This window comes from Melanerpes formicivorus, unplaced genomic scaffold (assembly GCF_026170545.1).
Source record: "Melanerpes formicivorus ecotype bairdi unplaced genomic scaffold, bMelFor1.0.p_v2 SCAF_76, whole genome shotgun sequence".
Lineage (NCBI taxonomy): Eukaryota > Metazoa > Chordata > Aves > Piciformes > Picidae > Melanerpes > Melanerpes formicivorus.
Genome location: NW_027142428.1, coordinates 2,043,296 through 2,071,213, shown reverse-complemented (window position 1 = coordinate 2,071,213; position 27,918 = coordinate 2,043,296). Strand labels below are relative to the sequence as shown.

Here is a 27,918-nt window from a genome sequence, read left to right as displayed (position 1 = left end):
GCATTTTATCAGCAGGTAAGTGTGGCTTCCTGACTCCAGGATGGTCATGAGAAATCCCTGTGTGCTCTCAGACAGGGGTTTTCTCGGGGCACACGTAGCTATTTGGATGATGTTGAGTCACAGCAGACAGGCATATGCATTTTCACAGGAAACTTTGGCTCCCCAAGGGCATTCAGCAGCTCATCATGTCTGACTCTTTCAAAAAGGTGCTGAGCCATTGCTAAACCCTGGGAAGGGAGGAGAGTTCCTGCTGTAAGAATTTTTCTATTTGTCTTGGATTATTATTTTTTGAAGTGTGTTAGTCTTTATTGCTATAGAAATACCAATGTGGAGACAGCTTGGTTAGGAAGGAGTCTGCTCCAGTGCTTGATGTTATCAACCAGTGCAACTTGCCTAGTTGCAATGGCCAGGAAGGCAGAGTGCTAGAGAAAATTCACATGTAGACTGTAAAGCTGCTGCCTTATGGGTCTTGGAGAGATATATAAAAGCAGGAAAAATGTAGAGTCTGGAAGACAAAGGACATGTGACAGCTCTTCTGATTTTGGATCCAATCTTCAACTTGCCTTGCTGCATTCTTGCAAACACACTGGAGAAATGGCACCAATCCTTTCTAGGCAGAAGTACTGATGTCCTGAAGTTTGCCAGAGCAAGCTGCTTATCATTATCACCATCCCTGGAGGTGTTTAGGAAGAGACTGGATGGGGGGCTTAGTGCCATGGTTTAGTTGATTAGATAGTGTTGGATGATAGGTTGGACTCAATGACCTCAAAGGTCTCTTCCAACCTGGTTTGTTCTGTTCTATTCTATTCATTATTCTTCTAGGCACATGGATGGCATCAGCCTGTCATGCACAGCCCCCAGTTTATTCACCATCACTTGTGACTGAATAATAAGCCTACAAGAGTATAACTCTTATCCTGTCATTGGGAGAGGAGTTTTTATGTTGCTGTTTTAGCGAGTGCTTCAGCTTCTCTATCTATGAGAGCTTGGCTTTCATTCTCCTTAAAATAAACACCACTAAGTTTGTTTCTCTGCTCACGGCTGGGTTGTGGCTTATAGTTGTGTTGGGATCTTAGACACCATAAGACTGTCTGTAAAAGCACTGTGCAGTGACCCTCTCCAGGGCGTTCCTCATTCCATCTCTGTCATCGCTTTGCTTCACTTCTTTCATCACAGATGAGTTTCCTTTGTTTCTGGCCCAAATCAGATGCCTTCAGGTTGCTAAGGCTGGAAGACTTTGTGGAAATGTAGAATATTGTCCTGTTCCTGTGACATCTCTGCTGCTGGAGAGTGCCCTGTCTGCTTCCTCTGGTGACTCACACTTACATGATGCACCCCACAGCCCTTTTAACTGCCTGCCAAGTTTGTTTTGTTCTGGTTTTCCCCTAAAAGCATGCTATCAGTTTTAGCCTTAATCAGATTGAAGCGTTTCAGCCTTGACCTTTCTCCCTTCACAGGCAAAGGCCTCCCTCACTCCTTGCCAGCAGGTTTAGCAAGATTCACCTCTGTCCTCCTAGATATTTCTGAGACTCTTTGCAGGAGACCATTTGCCCCTCTGTCTGTTTTTGGTCAATGTATCAGACGAAAGCATTTTATTTGTCTAACAAACTATGGCCAACAGGCCTCTTGCTGGTGGTCTGTCAGGCGGGGATAGTCACGTACTGTTCTCAGCAGCTCGATTTCATTAGCTTAAAATGCATGGGCTAATCTCTGATTCTTTCCCAGATGTGCAGTGACTGGGGCTGCAACTGGGATGCTGCAACAGCAGGAGGAAGGCCAGGCATGAGAGAACCATTGCTCTGGAAAGCCTGGCTAGCTTTATACCCCCATCTTTCAGTATGTAGCACTGCTTCTTGCCATGGGTCTATACGTGTATTGTTTCTCCCATGTTGCTCATCTCTAATTATCTGACTAAGGAAAATGCTGGCTTGTAGGAACCTCATGGGTAATCATCTGCACAGATTCCTGAGGGCTGAATACATCCCACCTTTTCAAGTGAAAATTCTAAGCAAAGCTCTTACTTAGCTTTCAAATTATGCTAGCATCCTTAAAAACAGAGGGAAAAACCCACCACCATTGCTAGCCACATGCAGGTTCTAAAGGTGCTACTTAGAGCTTGTGGTCTAGGGTGTTCTGCAGCCCTGACTGGTGTGGCTGTTCTATGTTGGCAGTGTGGATTTATGTTTGCACTTGGAGGGAAGGGGGCAACTGGCCAGCTATCAGCTGATAGAAGTGACTTCTTTTCTATAGCAGTGTGCTAAAGTCCATGAGCTGCCAGCCCCTGGCTGTGATCTTGGCTGTCATCTACTGGCACGGAGGGAAGAATGCCATCTACAAGAGATTTCTTGCACAAGCTTTATAAACCCAGTTATAGGGGTTAGGAGTTTTTTTCAGGAGAGCCTACACTGTGTATTCCTGGAATTTTTCCTCATTGTAAATAACTCTTTCACAAACAATTTTTAGCTGTCATCAGAGTATGTTAGAGAGAACCGAATGTTTACACAGGACATTGGTTTTCGCAGTCTGTCAGATCGAAGGTTCGGTAAGCACACATTTCCCACTGCTTGCTCCGTGGATGAATCCTGCAATGCCTCAGTGTGTTGGAGATTTATGTGGGAAGAGTCCTTCCTGTTGGGAAATGGTTTTGCAAGTCACTTGCTGTGAGTACTGCCCTGCTCTTTTTGCAGTGTCTGTTACACCGCGTGTGCACTGAGGCATATAACGCATGGCCAGAAATGTATGAAAATCTTCATTCTTACCTGTCTGGGAGCAAAGAAGCATGTGAGAGAGGGCAGGGAGGAAGTTTCTCAGTGTAATTTGCTTTCTCAGTGGAAAATGTCCTTTTCAGGTGGGGGATGCATCCATCTGCTCAGTGCATACATATGTACAGTTATGGAAAATACTGCCAGCATGGCTCACATGAGGGATTTGTTAGGTAACCTGATTTCTGTCTCGGTCAATTGAAGGAATTTGTTCCATGAAGGATATTGAAGTGGTTTGTTCAGTTTGGTTTTAAATTTCCAAACCTCTGCCACTTTCTGGAGACTAATTCAATGTCTGGTCACCTCTTTTGACCGTGTGCCTGCCAATCCACATATGTTTGTGTAATGAAAAATGGCTTGTTTGAATAACAAAAAGCTTCCCAAATTTCATTTCTCAATGAGAAGTTTTCCCTGTGCCAGTTCTCCAAATTTGTTCTGGTTTAGATTTGAATCTGCCAGAGTGACTGGTGAGCAGCAGCACACAGCAAGGCATGTTGAAGTGAGCTGAGAGGAGTGGTCCAAAGCACATTGTAGGTTGTCTACATTTTGAAAATGGAGAAGACTTTTGAAAAGATGCAGGTGGAGCCTCCAAGAGGGCATCACTACTGCCCCCCTATCACAGTAGCAAGGGCAGGAACCATCCCTTCCATATCTTCTTGAACTGAAAGATGAGAAACTGGTAAACTCTTTGGAGAGCAGGGGATGGTGAGTCGATGAACTCAAAGGCTGCTTCACATTTTTGTCACTTGGTACCTACTCCTACTAAGGCCCTTTTCTGTCATATGCTTACCTTGCTCTCCAGTTTAGCATTTCTAGGGTCTCCCTGTGGCTTGCAGACAGCTCAAGCATCATACTAAGAATGTACAATCCCATCAGCAGAGGGAATATTTCCTGATTGACTTCACAGTAGGATTTCTTCCTTCTCTATTTGCAGTAATAAAATAGTTGAGACAAGGTCACGTGCTGTTTATAGCCACCTCACTGCTACTTGCTTCTGCTTGCCCAGGCAGTGAGCTCTGCATGGATACAGCGAGATTAATCCTTCATGACACTGAACACTTTATTTCCCTTGTTATCTGTGCTTACAGGCTGCGGAGCCTCCCTCCTCTGCAGAGCCCAGTGCACTAAGCCTTTGATACAATACAGCAGCAGTGGAGCAATGGAAAAGTGTTGTTTTGGGTGTGGGGTACTTTTTTTTTCTTCCCTTAAAAATAAGATCTGCTCAGAAAACCAGGAGCTGTCTGGGAAGTCTGAGACTTGGTTTCTAGGTCAGCTGAAAGACTGTAATTTTTTCCTCAAGCTCCATGCCAAGCTCATGCACTCGGCAATTGACTGAGGTTGCATGCAGGTAGCTCCAGTCTTCACATGGTAAGAAACACTGGGGCTCTGAGGGATCTGACACATCTTCCAGCCTGTAAGGCTTGCTTCTTTTCCCCACCCCCAAAAAGAAGTACTAGTTCAGACCATGCCTTAATATAGAAACAGCTTGGATTACGACAGTCACACAGAATGCATGAGAGTTTCCAGGGTCTGGTAATATGTTCAATGAAATGGAAACTTGTGAAAAATAGTCTGAGGTCTTCATCTGATCATGCCCTGTGACCCCTTGTCTCAGGCAGCCAGAATCAGTATTGCTTTGGCCACATTCTCTATAAAATCCTCTGAGATGTCATAGAATGGTCTGGGTTGGAAGGGACCTCCAAAGGTCATCTAGTCCAACCCCTTCTGCAGTCAGCAGGGGCATCCTCAACTAGATCAGGTTGTCCAAAGCCCTGTTGAGCCTCATTTGGAATATCTCCAGGGATGGGGTTCCAACCAACTCCCCAGACATCCTGTTCCAGTATTTCTCTACCCTCATGGTAATGAACTTTTTCCTAACATCCAATCTAAATCTGCTCTTCTCTAGTTTGAAGTTTTGCACCTCTCTTGTTCTTGTTTTTGCTGTGAAAACTTCAGCATGAGCTGGGAGCACCAGAGTACAGGTAGATGTTCTGGCTGCAGCTTCTTTCTCCCAATAACAGCACTGTGTCAGTGTTCAGCATAAGCACCGTGGTGCTGACGTTGCTCACAACGCCCCAGCTGCATGAGAAGACTGTAAAGCTGTGCAATGCTGATCACAGACCTGGCATGATGCCTCTTCCACTTTATTATCTCCATTCCCAAGCACCAGAGGACTGCAAGTTTAGGGTCGTTGTAGCTAAACCTATGGATCTGTTGTGTGACATACCATCTAGGGAAGGGCCTAGGAGTTTATGCAAGCTTGTTGAGCATCTAGCATGAGAGGGGTTTTGGTCAGAATTCACTTGTCTACAAATAGTGAGGGCAAGTGTGACTGCAGAGCACATGCTTGCGCATGGAGCTGAGCCAGTCGGAGCTGGTTTGGGGTGGGCACTACCAGTGAGGTGAAGCTTGTGTATTTCTCTTTGATGGATGTGGCAGCTGAAGTGATGATAAAATCAAACAGCAAGTTATACACATTTCAGCCAGAAAGTTTATTTCTTAAGCATGGCAGGCTGGTGACCATAGCATTACAGGTACAAATTGGCTTGCTCAGCATGGAATTGAGTGGCTGATTCGTAGCTTGACAGACAGCAGAATGACAGTTATCTGTTAAGGGACTCTTAACATTTTATTACGTGTTTCATCATGAAGCTTTTGTGAAAGCTCCATAAAGGATGGAGTGGTAGGGGTTGGAAGGGATGTCTGGAGATCTAGTCCAGCCCTGCTGCTAATGTAGGTACACCTACCTCAGGTTGCACAGAAACACGTCCAGGCACGTTTTGAAAGTCTCCAGAGGAGACTCCACCATGTCTCTGTGTAGCCTGTTCTAGGGCTCTATCATTCTCAAAAGGAAAGAAGTTTTTCCTTAGGTTCAAGTGAAATGTCTTGTGTTCTAGTTTGTACCTTATTGCCTCTTGTCCTATTGTTGGGTACCACTGAAAAAGAGCCCAGCCCCATCCTCATGACCTCCACCCTTTAGATATTGATGTGCATTTATAAGATCCCCTCTCAGTCTTCTCTTTTCCAGACGAAAGAGTCTCAGGTCTCTCAGCCTTTCCCCATCAGAGTGATGCTCCAATCTCCTAATCACCCCCATCACCCTCTGTTAGAGTCTCTGCAGTAGTTCCTTATCCCTCTTGAACTGGATGGCTCAGTACTGGGCACGTTATGCCAAATGTACCCTCACTGTGTCGTGATGCTCTTCCTTCAAGGGTCTTGCTCCAGCTTAGGTTTAGTCCTGTCTAATACTCTGGTTAAAACAACCTTCCTAATCCAAGCCATGGCTTCAGGTTGGAAGCTGCAGTCTCATTAAATCCAAGCCAGCACTGTGCCAGATGGGAATGAAACCAAGAATTTGCAATTTGCTGAGGTTCTTTAATCTGAGGTTTTGCTGCTTAAAATAATTTTCCTTTTATTTTCTTTTTCTGTGAAATGCAACACTCCTAACATTTGAATGAGGTAAAAAAAGTACTTTTCAGCATCCAAACCCAGAAGCACTTCAGTGTTGTGTTTTCTCCTTCTTGGCTCTAGCTGTTGGCGTGGTAAGATCAAAATGGACAGGGTGTTCCCGGGGCTCTCCCAGTGCTGGTGTTCTGATTTCATGTGTCCTCTCTGGCTGAAATATACAGGGTCTGGTTGGTAGTCCAGCAAGCTCATTCCAATGGGGTGAACAAGCTGACCTGAGAATGTATACTAAAGTTGTGATTCTACAGATACAATTTTTTTCCTTGCCAATTTTCATCCAGTGATGGCTGTATAAAAATCAAAATCCCCTTGTGTTGCAGGCTTGCACATGCTTATGGTCCCCAAGTTGCTTGCCATCTAAATAAACAAAACTGTTACCCTGTGGGAGAAGTATTATTTTTGATAGTTATTCATTTAAAACAATGGAAAACCAGGCACAAAGAAAACAAAATAGTTTTTTTTTTTTTTCCAGTGAGATTGTGACAATGAGATTATGACAGGGCCAGGAACTGAGTCCAGGTGTCCTGAGTCCCAGCCCAGACCTTTAAACACCAAAATATCCTGCTCCTCTTGAAGTCAGAGTGTTCTGGCAAAAGTCTTCCCAGAGTGCTTCATAATTAATGTCACTGCTAGTCTCTGACCATGTCTTACCAGTTAGGAATTTGCTTTTATATACGCACTTAAAAACTCCCCCAAAGTGAGCAGCTGTTGTCTTTCTTGTGCAACTTGCATGTTTCTAAGGCAAATGTGGGATGTGATAAATTGAAAAGTGTTGAATTGAAATGCCCTACTTCGAATCCGCTTAGCAAACTCCAAAGGTCATCTCTGTTGTGAAGAGCCAGAAGGATTAGACAAAGGATGAGCCTTGTTTCAAGGGTGGGAAAAGGATTTTCTATGGTGTGTAGAAATTAAGCTCCTCCTATCTCACAGGGGTGGATTTTTATCAAGGAATAGCTAAGGCCAACCTAGGATCTGTGATAGTTTTGACAGATTTCTGAAAGTGAGCTAGAACCAAAGGAAAAGAGAACATCCTGCCACAGACTATTGCAGCTTGTGTCTTGAGGGTCCATTTCCCTTGCTGAAATGCATTTGGTCCCTTTTAAGCCTGCACAGACAAGGTGCTGTCTGTGAATAGAAATCTGTGGGGTGGAAGAATGCAGTTCAATGAGTAGCTCAAATAGTGGCTTGATGGCATTCCCCTGGATCAGGTCAGCAGCTCCTCTTGCCCCATCTTGACTTCTAAGTACCCACTGCAGCAGCTGTCCCACCTACTTTCAGCATGAGTATTGTGATATCATAGACTCAATAAGTTTGGAAAAGACCTCAAAGATCATCAAGTCCAACTTGCCACCCAAGACCTCATGATTGCTAGACCATGGCACCAAGTGCCACGTCCAATCTTCTCTTGAACACCTCCAGGGACAGCGACTCCACCACCTTCCTGGGCAGCCCATTCTAACAGCTAACAACTCTCTCTCTGTGAAGAACTCCTCACCTCAAGCCTAAACTTCCCCTGGCACAGCTTGAGACTGTGTCCTCTTATTCTGATGATGGTTGCCTGGGAGAAGAGACCAACCCCCTCCTGGCTACAACCTCCCTTCAGGTAGTTGTAGACAGCAATAAGGTCTCCCCTGAGCCTCCTCTTCTCCAGGCTAAACAATCCCAGCTCCCTCAGCCTCTCCTCATAGGGCTTGTGCTCGAGGCATCTCCCCAGCTTTGTTGCCCTTCTCTGGACACATTCAAGTGTCTCAATGTCCTCCTTCAATTGAGGGGCCCAGAAGTGGACACAGTACTCAAGGTGTGGCCTAACCAGTGCAGAGTACAGGGGCAGAATGACTTCCCTGCTCCTGCTGGCCACACTATTCTTGATGCAGGCCAGGATGCCATTGGCCTTCTTGGCCACCTGGGTGCACTGCTGGCTCATGTTCAGCTGGCTCTCAATCAGTACCCCAGGTCCCTTTCTGTTTGGCAGCTCTCCAGCCACTCTGTCCCTAGCCTTTAGTGCTGCATGGAGTTGTTGTGACCAAAGTGCAGCACCCAGCACTTGGTCTTGTTGAATGCCATCATGTTGGACTCCGCCCATCTGTCCAGCTGGTCAAGGTCCCTCTGGAGAGCCCTTCTACCTTCTAATTGATCAACACCTCTCCCAATTGGTGTCATCTGCAAATTTACTGATGACTGACTCAATCTCCTCATCCAGATCATGAATGAAGATATTGAACAGGATGGGGCCCAGCACTGATCCCTGGGGGACACCACTGGTGACTGGCCTCCAGCTGGATGTGGCACCATTCACCACCACTCTCTGGGCTCGGCCCTCCAGCCAGTTCCTAACCCAGCACAGAGTGCTGCTGTCCAAGCCACGAGCTGACAGCTTGGCCAGGAGTTTGCTGTGCTCTGGTCAGTCCATAACCCTGTATCAGATGCTGTCCAGCTGTGATGAGTTTGTCCAGGATGAGATTGTGTTGAGAGAAGCTTGTTCAGGATGGGATGTGTATTTCTGAAAAGGAATGTTTCCTTAAAAAAAAAAAATAATTAAAAAACCCCCAAATTGTAGACTAATTTAGGGTTTTTATTGTGCTCTCCTGGATAAAATTTCTTTGAGTCATCTTGGTCACCTGCTGGGAAGCCAAGGGGTTATTCTGGAGAGTAATGTGCTTAGAAAAACTCCAAGTGAAGGACTGGAATAGATCTTGTTTTTGCAGTAAAAGATGGCTTCCCTACATATGCTGCCAGCACAGAGCTAACCCTGGAAAACTTCTGAAGTTACACAAGGCAAATTTTTTGCATTTCTGTGGGCACTGCAGCACAGCAGTGCCTTGGTTTTCAAAGGGCAGATCTGGGGAGCAGGCTGAGATGCCTTCTTACCAGAGCTTTCATCCTTCTTTTGGAAGTATTCATGAATGCTTCTTGGGCCAGCTCTGCCCTGGCCTTGCTGAGAATTGTGTAAGCAATTTGGGCTGTGCTGGAGCAGCAGAGCAGCAGTAGGGACTTAGGACAGCACACACCTGGCATGGGTCTGGCCCCATTGAGATGACTGGGGTTTTAGAATAGAGTTAACGAGGTTGGAAAAGACCTTTGAGATCATTGAGTCCAACCTATCATCCAACACTGTCTAATCAACTAAACCATGGCACCATCCAGTCTCCTCCTAAACACCTCCAGTGATGGTGACTCCACCACCTCCCTGGGCAGCACATTCCAATGGCCAATCACTCTTTCTGAGAAGAACTTCTTCCTAACATCCAGCCTAAACCTCCCCTGGTGCAGCTTGAGACTGTGTCCTCTTGTTCTGGTGCTGGTTGCCTGGGAGAAGAGATTAACTCCCTCCTGGCTACAACCTCCCTTCAGGTAGTTGTAGACAGCAATATGGTCTCCTCTGAGCCTCCTCTTCTCTAGGCTAAGCAACCCCAGCTCCCTCAGCCTCTCCTCATAGGGCTTGTGCTCCAAACCCCTCCCCAGCTTTGTTGCTCTTCTCTGGACACATTCCATCAAGTCAACATCTTTCATAAAGTGAGGGGCCCAGAACTGGACACAATACTCAAGGTGGCCTAACCAGTGCGGTGTACAGGGGAAGAATGACCTCCCTACTCCTGCTGGCCACCCTGTTCCTGATCCAGGCCAGGATGCCATTGGCCTTCTTGGCCACCTGGGCACATGTACCCGGGCACCTGCTTTCAAAATGTCTGCATGCCCCAGCACCCAACATGTGAGCATGCCCACTATGATTTGTCTGATCTAGAGCTGCCAATTCCATAAATCCCCCGGCAGATTTGGATGTTTGTTCCCATTTGGTGTCTCACTGTCAGAATCACTCAGGCATGATTGAGAAACTCAGACAGTGATTTCCAGCATGTGTGATGTGTCCAGTTGCCACCAGTTTGACTTGCACTACCCCCTTACTTGCTCTGCATACTGTTTGCACTTGTCCTAATCTAAACAGCACAGATGTAAGTGCTGGAGGCTTCTCTGGAGGATTCGCTGCATGCCAGGAGGCTCAGTGAGTGTCCTGCTGTGCTCAGCATCTTCTACACTTCCCTTGCCTTTAAGCTGGGTTCCAGCCACTGTCATCTCTCTCTCTCTCTGGCACAGTGGCACAGAGTTCAATGTCAGTTTCGCTATCAAGGGGATGAGTTGGACATAGCTTTCCACTCCTCTGTTTCGTATGTCCTGAGGCCACCTCTCCATCTGGGACTGTGCAGGGGGTTGGAGTAGCTGGGTTCAAAGGATGTACAACTGGAAAACAGTCTGGTTCCCGTCAGCAGCAGACCATGCTGCAGACAGCTAAGTCTGGTTCTCAGGAACTCTGGATCCTCTGATTTCCCTTGCACTGGGCTTTCCTGTCATTTAATCTGTTTCCTTTAGCCTCTGTGTTCAGGTTTTCCTTGCTTACCTCAGTTATTGCCTAGTCCAATGGTTTCAAACGGGTGTTAGAGGTATAGGTGTCAGAGTGCAGCATAAACTGCTGGGTTCGCTGTCCTACGTCACCAACTCATTTTCTCATCTTGTTACAGCTGAACAAGCTGGAGGAGGCAGCAAATGCAGCTCACACCTTCTTCATGGCAAACCCTGAGCACATGGAAATACAACAGGACATTGAGAATTACAAGACCACAGCAGGGAAGGTCAGCTTGATTGACTGGGAAGCCAAGCAGCACATGGTGAGTCTGAGCTAAAGAGGTGCCTGGGTTACGTGTCAGGCAATTTGGAGAGAAGAGATTTAGGAAGCCAGAGAAGCATCCTCTGTGAATGGGAAGTTTCCTGCTGAGGTCCACGTTACAATACAACAAACTCTCCCTTTCAGCACGCTCCTTTGAAACCAGCCATCTCCTACTTTTTCAAGACTCTCTGCTCTTGGTTTGATGGTTTCATATCCAGTCTGGTCACTCACTTTAGGGAATTCTGGGGTCATCCATAGCTGTGAACATGCACCAGCAGGCAACTTTGATAGATGCCTCCATGGGCACTGATGGACACATGAGGCTTATGGGTGTTTCTTTTGAGCTGAGTTCTCTCACCTGGGCACATGAGTGGTGGTGCTGGTGAGAGTGTAGGGTGGCAGGTGGGAGAGTGACAGCTTTTTCCACCTCCTCAAAGCAAAAGCCCAACACAAATTCTGGGGCCAACTCCAACTTACTAATTTTGCAAGATACAAGGAAACAGGAGTGGTTGTTGGATATGATTAATGGAGGTGGTCATTAGGGACAATTCTAAGACAGTTCTGCCTCAGTCAAGAGCAGTTTTGTCCCTTGGCATTCAGCATAGTTGTTGGATGTGAAGTTGAAAACAAAGGAAAAGACTATTTTTTTCATATAATACATAATCCAGAAGCGACACTGAGGATTTCCTAAGCATGAAGGAGTTCAGAAGAGCATTTAGGCAGGGTTACAAGGTTCCACTAGTCCAGAAGTCCATTGATGACTTGAACATGGTTCGTACAACGGCTTACATCTGGTAGGTACCCAGGGAGATCGTTCTGTCCCTGCTCCCTCGTACTTTTTTATGAGAAGCACCTGTAGTTGGCAAGGGCAGGATGCTGTGGCCTGAGCAGCATGGCCAACTCATGGTCTTGTCTTCTGCCTATCTACTTTGCAGGAGGACTACAGTGCTGGAGTAAGGCACTATGACAAGGAGGAGTATGAGCTGGCCATTGACTTCTTGGAGCGTGCATTGAAAGGATACTACGCTGAGGATGCAGACTGCCAGATCATGTGTGAGGGACCACAGAGGTTTGAGGAGCATGAGTACTTGGAGTATAAGGCTGGCCTCTATGAAGCTATTGCAGGTGAGATCTTTTTGCCTATTTAGGGTTGTCACCCTTGGCCCTGCAATGCTTTTAATTATTGAGTTTGGGCCTTTGGCTGGGCTTGGTGAAGTGTCTCCCTTTCCATCTCTGCTGCTCATGAATAACACTGCAGGAGACACTTGGAAGACCAGAAAATACAAATCCCAAGGACAGGAGGCTAGAACATTTCATTTTGGTCCTGAATAGAAGCTATAGTAGAAGAATTACATTTCCAGATGTGTGGAGCATTCTTTAAGAGCTGGAAGTAAAGCTGCTATCACATAAACTGCCTCAGTTTCCCTCTGCACACAGGCTCACATACCTCACTGGAATCTAGCTATTGCTGGCCTCTGTTTATATTTTTCTCTTTTCTTCAGTGCATATGAAGAGAGCAGCAGGGTCCTCTTGGTCATGCTCCAGGTGGCCAGGAAAGCTGCCAAAAAGGCTCAGAACATAGATTTCCTCCTCATCCAAAAGGATGGATTAGTCATTAGCAGAGGCCCATCAAATTATGATCTTGACTGAAATCTCTGGGGAGGATTGAACATTACTATGTAATCTTCAGATTTGCATGCATGGCTCTGAGCCAGAGGGGATTAAAATGGCTCATTCTCAGTAGAAATGAGATTACATTTAATTAGTTGTAAAGGGACAGAAGAGCAATAAATTAAGGTTTGTTTGGTGACAGGAAAGTTATTTATCTCCTCACGGTCTTGGAGTTGCATCAAGCTCTGCAGTTTTGCTTCTTGTGTGGAAAATACTTTGCTCAGATGCAGATTATGTTTCGGTTTTGTGTAATTCTGTTTGTGTCGAGACAGGAAATCTAATTGAAACAACCAAGATGAGAAACCCACAACATAACTGGTGGGAAGCTGCCTTTGTTTGCTTTATTTATCCATGCAAAAAGCAATGAGAAGTGTTGTAAGGGCTGACTTGGTACCAGTGTAACTGTCAGCTGATCATGCCTGCTTTTAAAACCATGACCAGGATGCCAGAGGCATATTAAGACCTCCAGCCTTTGCTGGCAAAGAAAGCCCATCTTGCTTCTTACTGAAAGCTGCTGCTCATCAAACAGTTTTTGGTCAGTTTTAAATTGTTTCTGTGCTGTGCAAGTCAAGTGCAGCCCCACTGAGCAGAGATGTTTGCTGGATCATGTGGAGTGCAGACATGGTCATGGTCCTTAACCCAACACATCACGTGGGAGTGAGAACAAGCCAGAAGGTCTCTGCAAGTGCCATGATTTGGCTTAGTCAGATATGTCTGGGAATAACATTTCCAAATCCCAGAGCCATTCAGGCATCCAAAGAAATAGGGAAATGAGGGCACGTGATGGGAAATAAGATACAGAATGCAACTGCTTTGCTATAGGGAACTAAGCTTACCCCTGGGTTCAGGGTGCTCAGCCCCAGGTGTTTCAGCAATGAGTGGCAACATGAGAACTCTAAGAAAAAAGAGTTTAAGTGTCTTCAGAACTGATGTATCTTTTCAATCCCAAGCTGATTTGTTATGTTGCTGCATGGGGTTGAACCACTCTCACCTGTCTGCCCCAGGGATAGATACATGTCAGTGAACTGATTCCTGTCCAGGGCATCTTGACAGTACCAAGAAAAAGCTGTGCTTCTCAGTGGTGAATTATTCCAGGTCTAGGATACTTAAATAGCTTTAAATTGCAACAAAAATTATTGGTGTCCTTTTCTTTCTTGCTTTCATTAATGTAATAATGTGTATGATAAATCATGTAACTACTCAGACTACCTGGGGACTGTTTTGAGTTTCCACTTGATTTCATTGCAAATTCCTCAGGCTGTTTTTTTGGCAGCTCTGAGAAATGCTTTGGTAGCTGAGCACATGGTTGGGTTTGGTTTTTTTTTCAAGGCTGTGTTTATTTCTTAAAGTTTTTAATGGTGTACAGAGACAGAGCAAGTGAAGTAGATTTGTAAGTGCATTGCAGCAGAGGCTCCAAACTGGAAACAGATGTCAGTGCTGGCTTCAAAACTGTACAGCTGATACAAGGCCTATATTGTGGACTCCCACCAATTAAGAAACCTTGCTAATGGCAGATGTTTACCACATGCTTGCATTGCCCTGGGAGATACCACATCTTTAAGGACCAGCAAACACAGGGATTTTGCTGCCAATATTTGTACCTTAGACCTTTCAGACTCAGGGTGCAGGTGCCTTGTTTGGTCCTGCTTGAGAAGCTGCACCAACCCCTCTTATGTAAACCTTCCAGTGCCCTCCAGGGTTCTCTTGCTGCATAAAGGAGAAGATTAAAGATGAGCTGAAGGAAGGGAATGTGAAGGTGGCAGCACACATGGCCACCCTTTCTTCACAACTCTGCTTGCTTTGTGGATGTTCTCACCTTTGATTTGGCTCTCAGGATTGAAGAGATACCTGCCACCTGCACATCCCTTCACCCATCCAGCTTTCTTAGGCAGAGGCAGCAGCAACCCAGCACACAAAAGAGATGCTCAAGCTCCCTCTACAGTTGACAGAAGAAGAAAGGCATTTCTCAAGAGGGGCAAAAACATGACTGCAGCTCTCCATTAGCAAAGGAGCCTGAGCTCGCTCTTTAGGAGCTCAGCTGTCTGCTGCATCACAGCAGCATGAGTTGCACATCCTTCAGCTGGGGAGATTTAACCTCATTCTGTCCTCATCTCAGCACTATCACCATCCATCTCAGTTCAGACTGTCTTCTCTCTCTTTTGTTGGCAGATCACTACATGCAAGTCCTGGCCTGCAAACATGACTGTGTCCGAGAGCTTGCCACGCGGTCAGGCCGTATCTCACCCATTGAAAATTTCCTTCCCCTCCATTATGACTACTTGCAGTTTGCCTATTACAGAGGTAAAGGCTGCTTTGCTGTTCCTTATAGTGCTTGCTGAGTAGTGTTACATTTTGTACAAGTTTGAATTGTTTCATGTGGAAATCCACACCTTGAGTACTGTGTCCAGCTCTGGGCCCCTCACTTTAGGAAAGATGTTGAGTTGCTGGAATGTGTCCAGAGAAGGGCAACAAAGCTGGGGAGGGGTTTGGAGCACAAGCCCTATGAGGAGAGGCTGAGGGAGCTGGAGTTGCTTAGCCTGGAGAAGAGGAGGCTCAGAGGAGACCTTATTGCTGTCTCCAACTACCTGAAGGGAGGTTGTAGCCAGGTGGGGGCTGGTCTCTTCTCCCAGGCAACCAGCACCAGAACAAGAGGACACAGTCTCAAGCTGGACCAGGGGAGGTTTAGGCTGGATGTTAGGAAGAAGTTCTTCCCAGAAAGAGTGATTGGCCATTGGAATGGCCTGTCCAGGGAGGTGGTGGAGTCACCATCACTGGAGGTGTTTAGGAGGAGACTGGATGGAGTGCTTGGTGCCATGGTTTAGTTGATTAGATAGTGTTGGATGACAGGTTGGACGCAATGATCTCAAAGGTCTTTTCCAACCTGGTTAATTCTATTCTATTCAAGATTTTTCCCCCCACCATGATCTCAGTGCTACAGTGATGCAGTGGCATGGTGTGAAAGAGTCAGAAAGCAAGGAGCACTGGAAATTGTCTTTTCAAAAGTCAAAGTGACTGAAAGACAGTTAAGCATTTTTGTAAAAGTTTCTTAAATCATCAGTCAGGGTTTAAAAGTTGTACCTGCAGCTTAAATATTACTATTCTTTACATAAATAATGCATTTTTTTAGGGTCCCTTCATTTGCCTTTTGATGTTAAGGTTCTGGAGATTTCCATGTTTCGCATTTTCTGAAAGAAGTTGGTAGATTTTACAAGTTAATATACAACAGGTACACAGGTTAGCCCAAGCTTACCTCAAGATGCCAATTTTTGCTAATTACCAAATATGTGAAGATTCACAGTAAAGCTGCAGGAGCTGACAACACTGCAAAATACCAGAGAGTTGGCAGTGCTGTGGAATACAGCCAGTCATGTGGTCCTGTATGGTGTTTTATTATGTTGCATAAAAGAAAATCTAAACAGAGTTCTGCTGTCTCAGGCTTGTGCTAAGAGCTCTTTCCTGAAAAGAGCAGAATGTGAGGATCAAATCTGCTACTCCAACCTAAAGCTTCTTCAACAATGAAATGGGAAGAAAGCTGGGGGAGTCAGCAGCATTTTGTGCTGATAGAGGCTTTTATTATTCCTCTGCCCAATTAAAAGTTTCATGTGGTGGGTAAAACCCCCTTGAGCCCTGAGAGATGCTGCACAGAAGGGTGGCAGTTTGCTCCCAAATGACATCCGCATCCTGCCCATCCAGCTGGATACCACTTGACCTGTGTATGACCACAGAGAGGTTGTCTCTTTGTGCCTCAGTTTTCCTCATGGTGAAATGGAGCAGTTAAGACAAAGCTGCATCAACGGAGCGTTGTCAAGGGCTGGGCTCACCCTTCAGCCGACGGAGAGCTCAGACTGTGCTCTCCCTCTCTGCAGGCTCCCCTCCCAGGCTCTGCCCCGCCGTGCCCTGCGTAAGCTCCCAGCACCACCACTGAGGCTGTGCCCTTCTCTGCCCCCCTTGACAACTGTTGTGTTGCCTCCCAGTTGGTGACTACGTAAAAGCCCTGGAGTGTGCCAAGTCCTACCTCCTCTTCCACCCGGATGATGAAGATGTCTTGGAGAATGCAGGCTATTACGAGGGCCTCTTGGAAGGCACAGTGGATCTGGACACCATCAAACCCAGAAAGGTAAGAGTGAGTGTCACCTAACGTCACTCTTGGTGGGATGCATTAACAAATGCATAAGCTGAAAATAAAAGCAGCTTGGCAGCTTTCTCATGGTGAGACCACTTTGAAGACAGATGTGGAGGTGCTGGGCTATTGGGTGATGCTAATTGTCAGGATGCAAGCCCAGAGTCACTGGTGTGGGGGAGAAGCTGGAAGACAGAATCTCCTTTAAATAGGCACTTCAGCTTAGCAAGGCAGAAGAAAGGCAGGGAGGGTGATGAGTGAGTGACTCAACAATGTAAACCCTCCTCTCCAGTGCTCCAGAGGAGGAGGAATGCAATGAAGAACAGAGGGCAAACTCTGTTAAGAAAGGGCTGAGAAATATTTTCCCAAAGGGGAGGTTGGGATGTCAGCGTTACTCTCAAGTCACTGAACTTGGAGTTCAGTGCTCAGCCTGCTCTGCAGGGAGTAGCTTTGCTATCACCAGCATTATGCAGGGGTCAGACAACCAAACAGTGACCCAGCAGGACCTGCTTCCTCTCCAGTCTGGACAGGCTTTGTCTGTGGCCCTGGGGCTGCCTTTCTCACGATGCAGAAAAGGAGAAGTTCCTTCCATCCCATCACAGCCCTGCTGAGGCTTATTCCCCTTGTGCCATAAACAGAAAGTAGGCAGGAACTGAATTATCCATCTCCTTGGGAATTCCTTGATTTCCAAGAAAATCAAAAGATGAATTTGGTAAAATGCTGAAAAAGAAAATGGAACTGATAAAAAAGAAAACAAGAACAATTGTTGCTTCTCCTCACAAAATGAATCTAAGACAAAAGCCCTGAAGTTGACAAAAACATTTCCTTGTTTCCAGTGTTTGGAAGTTTTCTGTAAAAATTTCCAGCTGGCTGTGCTTTGTGGTCACTGAGCACCCTGAACATGTACCAGGCTGTGGGCTCCATGTTGCAGCTATTGAACCAAGGCACAACCCAGCCAAGGTTCCATCCCCTGCAACCTGAACCTGCCTCGCATTCTGCAGCTGGAGCCTCTCTGGCCCGCCTCTCGAACAGATACTTAGAGGCTTTCCAAGGTGCCCAGTGCTCTCTGCCAGCTACAGACATGTATTTGAGGGATCAGACTTCCCAAATGAGCTGCTGAACAACTGCCCTTCTAGAATAGAATAGAATTAACCAGGTTGGAAGAGAACTTTGAGATCATCGAGTCCAGCCTATCATCCAACACTATCTAATCAACTAAACCATGGTACTGAACACCCCATCCAGTCTCCTCCTAAACACTTCCAGGGATGGTGACTCCACCACCTCCCTGGGCAGCGCATTCCAATGGGCAATCACTCTTTCTGTGAAGAACTTCTTCCTAACATCCAGCCTGAACCTCCCCTGGTCCAGCTTGAGACTGTGTCCTCTTGTTCTGGTGCTGGTTGCCTGGGTGAACAGACCAACCCCCACCTGGCTACAACCTCCCTTCAGGTAGTTGTAGAGAGCAATGATGTATTGAGCAGCCCATCCCCATGTCCAGGGTTGCTTTAAGACTTCACTCAGGCATCTTTCATGACAAGAAAATCCCTCTTGAAGCAGAGGTGCATTGCCTGTGTTTTGTGAAGGCTACATGTGGAACTACTCCTCTCTTTTTGTCATCTTTTCAGGAAGCCAAGGTGCTGCTGAGGCGCCATAAGCTGGAGTCTCATCTCTTGCGGGTGGCTGCGGCTGGCCTTGGATACACCTACACAGAGCCGGTAATGCCTGGGTCTGCTGTCCTGTGGACCTTTAGGTGTTCACAGCTACAGAACCAGCTTCCCATTCCCCTCTCCTACAAAGCAAGTCCTGTGTAGGTGACTCAGGAGCTGGATCTTGGCCTGTTTTAGTCCCTGTGGGAAAATGGTGATAGCAAACCAAGGAAGGTGGCCATTCCTGGGTTGAAGAAGCAGCAGGTACAGCCTAGTCTGGCTGCTCTGCTGTGATATCTGACTGGATCTCAGCCCCTGCCATGGTGGTGAGGTGGGTGAGAGAAGGCTGGGCAAGCCAGGCTCTCTCTGTGCTTGTCATATGGTGCCTGTTTGGCCATTTTCAATTTGGTGACTCCAGGCAATTACCCAAAGTTTTGTGGGATAGATCCATATGAGGGAGGCTCCCCAATGTCCCCAGGTGTGAGGCAAAGCATGTAGCTCCCTGGCTTCAGCTGCTGCATTAAATTAAGAAGCACAACCTCTGTCTTTTCCCACAGAACTACTGGAACAGGTACGGCGCCCGCCAGGATGAGCACAGGTGAGCCACCCAGTGCCCCAGCCAAGCATATGGCTTCAGTGGTCCCTGCAGTGGGGTGAAGGGGATGGGATGATGCCTGTGGTGCCCATGATGGGGTACCAGCCTGCCATTTGGAGATGCTGCCCACCCCAACACCCTAACATAGTTCAGTTACCCCTTACCATTACAAATACTCCCACAAACACTTTATTTTAGCTGAGTGGCTCAAACCCAGCCATAGTCTATAAGGAACTTGGTCAATGAGGCAAAAGTGCTACTGTTCAGGTTGCTGGTGTCTGTGTTTTGCTGGTGGAAATTGTTATTCCCATTACCAGAAAAAACCCACATTTGCCACAGAACAGGGCGAGGGCTTCTACTTGTGTGGTTGTGACATTTGTGCAAAGTACCAATTTGCCTGATTATTTTCATGTATTGTTTTCTGAAGGGTGTGAAATAGCACAGTTCCCAGAACTGGTGACCTGTGGCCAAAGTCAGGCTGTTTATCTTCTCTCTTGCTCCTCAGTGTCCCATCAAGTGTTAGCAGTGAGCCAGAGGATGGACCCCGGCTGTCCCTGGTAAAGAAACCCATGCCAAAACCAGACCGAGAGTTGAAGGAGGGTAAGCCTGATGAAAATGTTTCAACAAAATCAGAATTTTTTTTTCCCCTCTTGCTAGAGACTGCAAAGACTGGCCACTGGGCAACAAGAGCCAATCCTGTCTGAGGGGGATGAAGTTTCAAGAGACAGAGAAGTCCTCAGTGCTGTCACAGCGTTTCAGGGGCTGTGGATCCCACCAGCACTGCTCTGCTCTTGTGATCACATCAAGAGATGTGATTTTCTCACAGCTTTTGACCAAGGGAGCCTTCCTTCCTCCAGGCTTTGTCTCTTACCTCCTGGGACTGAGATTCCAAAGGGCCAGTCTTAGCAGTAAAGACTGAAGCAAAAGAGACAGACTAGCTTGTTATTTCACGTCTTGGCTTACATCAGGACACTTGGTTTGAAGGGCTATCATCAGACTTTTCAACTGATTTTAGCACATTCTCAGCAACCACAGAAAATACCATAAAGGCAAGATTTCCCCCATAACAGTTCTCATTCAGCTTGCCCACTCCCAGCCTCCCTTCTTGGTGGAGAACAAGCAATGCTTACTGCAAGCTGAGGACTGCATTAGGTGTTTTTTTATGTGTGTAGAAGACAAAAAACCCACTGATGACAATTGCAGAGAGCAGCTTTGCATGCCAAGCTGGCAAGGTCCACAGAGAGCAAATGCAATGGAAACTTACAGTCTCCAGGGCAGGAGAGCCAAGTTAGCCAGTGGTCTTGTCTCTTATCCTGTCCCAATAGGTTTTGGCACTTTCAGGCTATGGTTCCTGCATTTGCAAGGCAGCTAATGAGACAGTGGAAACTGCTGATGCTCTTGCAGCAAGTTACTTTAATCTCTGAGTGTTTCCACTGCTTCTGTTTCTTTCATTGTTGATGTGAGGCCAAGCTCTGCTCTCTGTTGTGAAGCACTTTCCCTGGTAGCACACCCAGGTGACTTTGGCTGGTCCTCAGCCACAGTACCATTTGTCAGTGAGGCCAGGGCATGTTCAGCAGGCTCATTTTGTGCCTTTCTTTCATCAGGGGGTCCTCTTCTCTACAGCAACGTGAAGTTTGTTTACAACTCACAGCAGCTGAACGGCACCCAGCGAGTACTGCTGGACAATGTCATCTCTGAGGAGCAGTGCAGAGAGCTTCACAGGGTGGCCAGTGTGAGTAGGCAGTGCCCCTGGGAGTGCCACATGGGCTGAGTGCCTGCTGCTCTCCCCGAGCATCTGGCTTGTGTGAGCTGAATGTATGATCGGCCTCTGGAGAGGCTCTGGGTTCATGCCTCCCTTTTGAGTGTTGCAGCTAATGCCAGGGTGTCTCTGGAGACCAGTCAGATGGTTTATCTCCATAACACACTCAGCACAGAAGCTGCTGCTCTGCCTTGGGCTGTTCTTAAACACATGCTGCAAGACAGAGCCCATGCAGAAGTGGCTCTGCCATGTGTTATACCCAAAGGATGCTCATCCACAGACCTTGCTGGACTTTCTCATTCATCATAAGCTGGTGAAGGGCCTTGAACACAAGTCTTATGAGGAATAGCTGAGGCAGCTGGGGTTGTTTAATCTTCAGAAGAAGAGGCTGAGGGGAGATGTCATTACAACTACCTCAGAGGAGATTGGTGGGGGTTGATCCCTCAGCTCACATACACATGTGACAGGACAAGAAGAAACAGCCTCAAGTTGTGCCAGGGAAGGTTCAGGTTGGGCATTAGGAAAAAACTCTTCACAGGAAGGGTTATCAGGCACTGGAACAGCCTGCCCAGGGAAGTGGTAGAGCCACTATCCCTGGAGGTATTTGAAAGATGTGTGGATGTGCTGCTTAGGCACATGGTTTAGTGTTAGTGGCTTAGCGGTAATGGTCAGGTCTAGGCAGGTAGCTGGACTTGATCTCAAAGGTCTCTTCCAGCCTCAACATTTCTGTGGTTCTATGGAGCTTGAGAAAGGACTGAGAGTGCCTGAACATTCCTGTCTGGGAGTTGGGTGGCCATTTTTCAGCATCTCAGAATGAGCTGTGTTCATGGAGAGCTGCAAATCATCTGTAACAGTCAAGGCAGCCCTGGGGGATTTGGGGAAGAGGGTACCAGGTACTTCCATTGCAACTCCCCCTCTCCTGGGGAATCAGTTCACCCCTTGCCCGTGTTCATGCCTTTCAGGGGATCATGTTGGCTGGAGATGGTTACAGGGGTAAAACTTCCCCTCACACCCCAAACGAGAGATTTGAAGGAGCCACTGTCCTCAAAGCCCTCAAGGTACATTTGCTTCCCTCCTTTGCTTCTCCCACACCTTCTTTCCCAGCTGTGTGCAGCGCTGACCCTCTCTTGCTCCTCCCCTTGCCCAGTACGGCTACGAGGGCCGCGTGCCGCTGAGCAGTGCCCGGCTCTTCTACGACATCAGCGAGAAGGCGCGCAGGATCGTCCAGTCCTACTTCATGCTCAACTCCACCCTCTACTTCTCCTACACCCACCTGGTGTGCCGCACTGCCCTCTCCGGTGAGGGCGCTGGGGGCTGGTGTTGGGGCAGGGCTGGGAGGACAGGAGGCGTTCAGCCCCTTCATTGGGGCCTTATGACGGGGGGAGATGAGCCTGAGAGAGCTCTGTTTTGCATGATGCTTAAACTTGTGGCTGAGAGCTGTGCAAAGTCACTGTCCCCACAGCAGCGTGAGCACTGCTGTCCAAAGAAGTTAATATAGGGGATGTCTTTTAGTTTTTGTATCTCCAACTCTTCCTCTTCTCTCCTCTCTCTCCTCCCCTCCTCTCACTGTCCCTTCTCCTTTGTAGCCCCCAGCTGTCCATCTCACTTCCCTGGACTAGGGAACAAGTAGAAGCGTGGAGATTTGAGTCCTCATGTATTGTTGCCTTTTCTCCCCAGCCTTTCCTATCCTCCTCTCACCTGTGAATATCATCTGCAGTGGGGTTGTGGCAAGCTCTCCACTGTGATGGACCCACAAATCCTGGCATTTCCATCTCATCCACCCCTTCTCCTTCCCTCTTCTTCCACATGGCCCTGCCCAGGCCAGCAGGAGAGGAGAAATGACCTGAGCCACCCCATCCACGCTGACAACTGCCTCTTGGACCCTGAGGCAAATGAGTGCTGGAAGGAGCCTCCTGCCTACACCTTCCGGGATTACAGGTAGGAAGGAAGGAGGGGCTGCTGCTGGGGACCCTTTGCAAAGCAAAGCATCTTGGTCCACAGGCTGTAAGCCCTAAAGCTGGTGCATCCCAGCCATAGCAGAAGTGAACCCTGCTGCTCCCCTCACAGAGGTCTCTCACTTCCTCCCTCAGTGCCCTCCTGTACATGAATGCAGATTTTGAAGGCGGCGAGTTCATTTTCACTGAGATGGATGCCAAAACTGTGACGGTAAGTCAGTGCTGTGACCCCCAGGCCCTTCCTCGGCAGCCTGCACCAGGGCTCTGGGCTTCCCAGGCAGCCTCTGGCATTTAACTTGCAGAGCCCATACAAAATCCTGCTGGCAGAGGTACACAGACCTTCTGTGCCCTGCTCAGAGGTCATATGGAGCTGGAAATGTGCAGGTCACAAGGATGACTGAGAGTTGTCCCTACCTAGAGGACTTGCTAAGCTCCCACCCCATCTCATGACCAAACATGAAGCGATGCCAGATACATGCAGTATTGGGCCCAGAAGAGGTTGTGGTGGTGGATGTCAGTCCCTGAGAGGGATGGGGCTCAAGACGAAGCTCCCACCTCTGCATGGCACAATCTGGGAGCCTGGGCACCCTCTCTGTGTTTGGACAGAGTGTCTGGGCACCATACTGGAGTTCTGAAAGTTTAGTAGGTGCTAAAGGGTGTATTGTGTCCACCCAAGACCAGTGCCAAAGGGTTGATTTGGCTGACGCTTCTGCCCATGAGGTCTTGCAGGATACCTGTCATGGAGTCAGCATAAAGAAAGGCGTTTCACAGCCCATGTCAGGGCTGGCCTGAACCGCCTGGAACTGCTCTGTGGCCCTTTTTTGCTGTAGGTGGTCACCTGCAGGTTTGGCCACCGTCTCCTTTCTGTATAATGTCTGCACAGCAGGACCAAACCTGACGCCTCCTTGTTCACCCCACACATTTTTTCAGCCATGTCCTGAGATCTGCTTGTCCTCCAGAGCAGCTTGGTGCGTCCTGGGGCAACGCAGAGAGGTGCCCAGTAGGTCCCTGGCCCACAGCAAGCCCATGACAATGCCAGTGCATGCAGCCATGCTGCTCCTTGCCATTTGGTGTTGCCTCTTTCCCTACAGGCCTCCATCAAGCCCAAGTGTGGGCGGATGGTCAGCTTCTCATCGGGCGGCGAGAACCCCCATGGGGTGAAGGCAGTCACCAAAGGCCAGCGGTGTGCTGTGGCTCTCTGGTTCACTTTGGACCCCCTTTACAGAGAGCTGGTAAGTCCTTCCATTGCAATGTGAAAGGAGCTAAGAGGTACCCAGCATCTCAGAGTAACCAGGGCTATCTTCAGCCTCCAGTTCCAGCACATCTATTTTCCCCCCATTGCACCTCTGTCAGCAGCATTCCTGTCCCCTGCACCATGAGGACATGAGCTGGTGGCCCCTGCTGGCCATTCTTCTGGGCACCCATCGCTGTGGGCCCATGGGGTGCAGGGCTGGGTTGTGGCAGAACTGTGTGCAGGGCTGGGCTGGCCATTTCTGACACCTAGTGGCAATAGCTTGATGAACGGAAAAGTCCTCCACTACCATCCACAGCTCAGAGTCTCGTGATGTGTGGCTGCTGCCAGGTCCTCAGAGGCAGTTTGCATCCTGAAGTCCATGGGTCTGGGCACCTGGATACCTTGGGCTGTGGTGCATTTCAGCAGGCGCCTCCAAGATGTAAATGCAGGGAGAGAGCAAAACTCATGTGCTTTTGCAGGTGGGCTGTGAGGTGTTGGGAGAAACTTATCTCCAGGCATGCAGTCTTCTCTCTCTCTGCTTTTTGGCACTAGCTGGAATTCCTCCGTGCGTGGTACATGTATGGCAGGAGATCAGCCCTGCCCAGAGAGCTGGGAATCCACATCAAGTGGAGGAGACAGGAGAAGGGTATGCTGTGGTAGTGTCTGCTAGTGAAGTGTGATAAGGGACCAGCAACATGTCAGCTCTGCCCCAACTATTGCTGCCCCTGGAGGGAGGAGGGAATGAGGTATTGAGATGCAAAGTAATTTGATCAATTTTGCCCAGCAAATCCTCAGCTCAAGTCTCAGATTTTTCCTTGTCCTCTCAACAACACTGCTGGCCTGTAGATGAGCTGCTTGCTGTGGGTCCTCCCAGCCCACTGAGCTGTGCTGAATAAGCTGGGAGCAGGCACTGAAGTTCTGCTGTTATAGTTTCTTCCCTTCCCTTGCAGGAGCGAATCCAGGCAGATGAAGTGATTGCCATGTTGGACCAGGAGCATCTAGGACCCAGTGAAATGAACATCAACCCAAAGGATGAGCTATGAACTAGGCCAAAGACTTTTTCTATTAAATATTTATTTAATATTGTTAATCTTATTAGAACCCTTCTATTTTTGTACAGAGCCACTGTATAAATTAACAGGTTAATTATGATCGTGGAGTTTCAGAAGTGCCTCTTCTGTGTTTAGCACAGCTCTTGCTGAGACCTCTCATCTCTGTGCCAGCACCTCCTGCTCTGACTGATTCTGCCTCTTGGATTCCCTGCCCTTCCCTAGTGCTTCTCAGGACTTACTGAGGCCCGCTGTATCCTCTTGGGGAATCTCCTTTTTGTCCTGCTCAGCCAGATAGCTGCTTCTCTTTAGCCCCTGCTAGAGAAACGTCTCAGGTGTGGTAACAGACTAGCCTTTCTGCCTTTGCTAAGTGATGGCTGAAGACCCAGGCAGTGATACCTGGAGGAAACTGGAGCCCAGTTCAGTTATTTCCCTCTCAGATCCCCTCACCATTTGAAATAGGCTTTTTAGGAAAAAAACAAACCCCAAAGCAAACCCCAAGTCCTGGCAAAATGTGTATCTCTGTAGCCATGCAAAGCTGGCATTTGTGCATTAATTCTGAGCAGAGCTTCCAGAAACCACCTGATGGGCAGGGGCGTGGGCTGTGTACAAGCAAGAAGGGCTTTGAGTTGCAGCTGACTGTGGTGAAATAGTCTGTCACTCACATTCAGTCCCTGCTCTTGGTAATGGCCTGGAGTGCATGAAACAAACTGCTTTACACTGCATCCTTTGAGCTTCCAGCCCAGTGCTGCTGCTGGAAAAAACACAAGGTTCTTCATGTTACCTTCTAAGTCATCATTTGCAGGCCCATGCTGAAAAGCATCTGAAAGGCTCAGGGATGTTACAGTGCCATGGTGTTGGGTGATCATGGTGCAGCTTTCTGCTTCAGGTGTCCTGGCTGCATCCTGCCATCCTCATGGTGCAGGAGCAGCAGATGTTCATGGTGAGTAACATTTCCTCAGGCTATCTCTGACCCAATCTGAGGGTGTTGCACATGCTGCTTATTACAAGAGATTTACCATGCTGCTAAGCTAGCAAATCATCTCTCTCCCATCATTAAATTAACTCTTGTGTATGAGATCAGAGCAACTCCTACCCATCAGAACACACTGGAGTCACTAAGCTGCCCAGATCTGTGACATACAGACAGCTTTTATTTTTGACCAAACAGCTGCTTCTGCTGCTGGAAAGCAGTTCCTAAAAGGCAGGTTGTTGTATTTACTGCAAGGCTGCTGCCTCTTCAGAAAGCACTGCAGGGATCTTGGCTGGAATTTGCATCCCTGAGCAGCCTTGCTCAGTTCTCTGTTGCTCTGGCACTTTCTTAGTCTTTTCCTGCTCCCCATTGCCAGCTTTGACATTTCCAGGACTTAAATCTTCACTAGGGAATTGTATTTTCTCTTTATTCATGCAGTTTGTATCTACCCAAGCTGTCCAGACTCAGCAGCACTTTTTTCATCTAGTCACTAGTTGCAAGGCCCATAAATGAGGATGATCCTTCTGTAGAGACCTCCTCAAGAGCTGGTGCTGAGCAAGATAAAGGGGGAACTCATCAGGAAAATGAATGCTTAGACTGTGAAGGGAGCACCATCACTGCTGCACCTCCTCCAGTGTGGAATCTGCAAGGGAGAAAACTGAGTGTTTCTGTGTCACCAGCATAGCTTCTTTCTTTGAGATTATCTGCCTTCCTCAGAGACTGCTGACAGATTCTTGACAGATTCATTATGTTGGTTTCCCAAAGAACTGCCTACAGGTGTGTGCTTTTCAGAGACCCTTCCCTGCTTAAATATCTCCTCTGTAAAGGCTTACTCCTTCCTTTCTAAGACAGCCAGAGTAAAAGTTGTTGGGAAGAAGAGGAAGGCAGCTGGAGTGCTGAAGCACTGGTTGTATTTTCCTCATTCACACCATGCTATTGCATTCAAGACTTGACTCCTCCATGCTGCACCTTCAGCATGAGTTTGTGCTGCCATCTCCCTGACAACCACATCTTCCTGAGTGCACCCTATGGAGCTGTCCTTTCCAGGCAGCTCAGGGCAGCCCCTACTCTCCCAGGAGCTGTGGAGATCCCACCAGCTGCTCCTTTTGTGGGGAGATGGGCCAGGGGCCATTGCAGGTCCTGGTTTGTTTGCTGCTGTGGTGGTTAGCCAGAGCTGTTGTCTAAAACCAGAGGAAATAAATTAAACACAACATCTGGGCCTGTCTTTGTCTTTCTTTAGCCAAATACTAGAAGGAAAGACTGGCCAGGATGCAGTTTGTCTCATGATGGTGCCTCTCCCTTTGTTGTTTCATGGAAAAGCATATCACAGCCCATGTGCACTGATTGAGAACAGTGGAACAGTCTCAGAAGGAGGCAACATTTCAGGACTCAATAGCAAACACAAACTCCAAATCCCCAAGAAGGGGAAAGCCTCTGGGGTGCCTCAGCCATGCTGCTCACCACACTGCTCGGCTGCTGAGACCTGCCTCTGGTACATGTCAAGCTGAAGCCAGGAAACAGGAATGCAGTGAGTCAAAGGCACTTTCCTGTTTGTTTTTTCAACCTCTCAGCTCTGCCAAAGTCTAGCTCAGAAGTGGATTTGCATTTCTACTGCAACAGCAGAGGTGGCTGCCAAGTTTATCAGCACACTGTAGCGTCGCAGGAGCAAGTTACACCAAAATACAATGTAGGGGTTTGGGTCTCTTGTGTCTTGACTGGGATGGATTGCCACCAAGACAGTTTGACCTCTGAGAAATGAATTTTAACTCTTTGATTTGATGTAGGGTCCTGTCACTGCCAGAGATGTTAGGGCCACATCCAGAATGTCTATAGGGCACCCAAATCCCTGGAAAAAGAAAGCTAACCACAAAATTGAACATATATATCCTCCTCTTTCAACAACTGTGCCCAAGGGACCAGATTTGAGCTCCTCTGGCCAAAGCATGGCCATGAAAGAGCCACAACCAACTTAATGTGTTATGCACGACCCAGTTCTATCACCAGCAGTAGGAGTGGTTTGGAGATG

General features: G+C 47.8%; 1 protein-coding gene across 2 annotated transcripts in view; it reads left to right on the top strand.

Annotated features, from left to right (window-relative positions):
- P3H2 (prolyl 3-hydroxylase 2) overlaps positions 1 to 27,105 on the top strand; it is a 75,046-nt gene extending 47,941 nt beyond the window's left edge. The window contains exons 3-16 of one of the 2 annotated variants that reach the window (XM_068163922.1): positions 10,742 to 10,888; positions 11,823 to 12,012; positions 14,728 to 14,859; positions 16,533 to 16,675; positions 18,307 to 18,396; positions 18,885 to 18,925; positions 19,428 to 19,522; positions 20,527 to 20,654; positions 21,644 to 21,739; positions 21,829 to 21,979; positions 22,502 to 22,619; positions 22,772 to 22,847; positions 23,728 to 23,868; positions 24,821 to 27,105. In XM_068163922.1, coding sequence (XP_068020023.1) covers positions 10,742 to 10,888; positions 11,823 to 12,012; positions 14,728 to 14,859; positions 16,533 to 16,675; positions 18,307 to 18,396; positions 18,885 to 18,925; positions 19,428 to 19,522; positions 20,527 to 20,654; positions 21,644 to 21,739; positions 21,829 to 21,979; positions 22,502 to 22,619; positions 22,772 to 22,847; positions 23,728 to 23,868; positions 24,821 to 24,913 — 1,641 coding nt within the window. In that variant the 3' untranslated portion in view covers positions 24,914 to 27,105. Of the gene's footprint in view, positions 1 to 10,741; positions 10,889 to 11,822; positions 12,013 to 14,727; positions 14,860 to 16,532; positions 16,676 to 18,306; positions 18,397 to 18,884; positions 18,926 to 19,427; positions 19,523 to 20,526; positions 20,655 to 21,643; positions 21,740 to 21,828; positions 21,980 to 22,358; positions 22,620 to 22,771; positions 22,848 to 23,727; positions 23,869 to 24,820 lie in introns of those variants that run through there. The other variant, XM_068163923.1, reaches the window with a different exon arrangement.
- Positions 27,106 to 27,918: the final 813 nt, after the last annotated feature.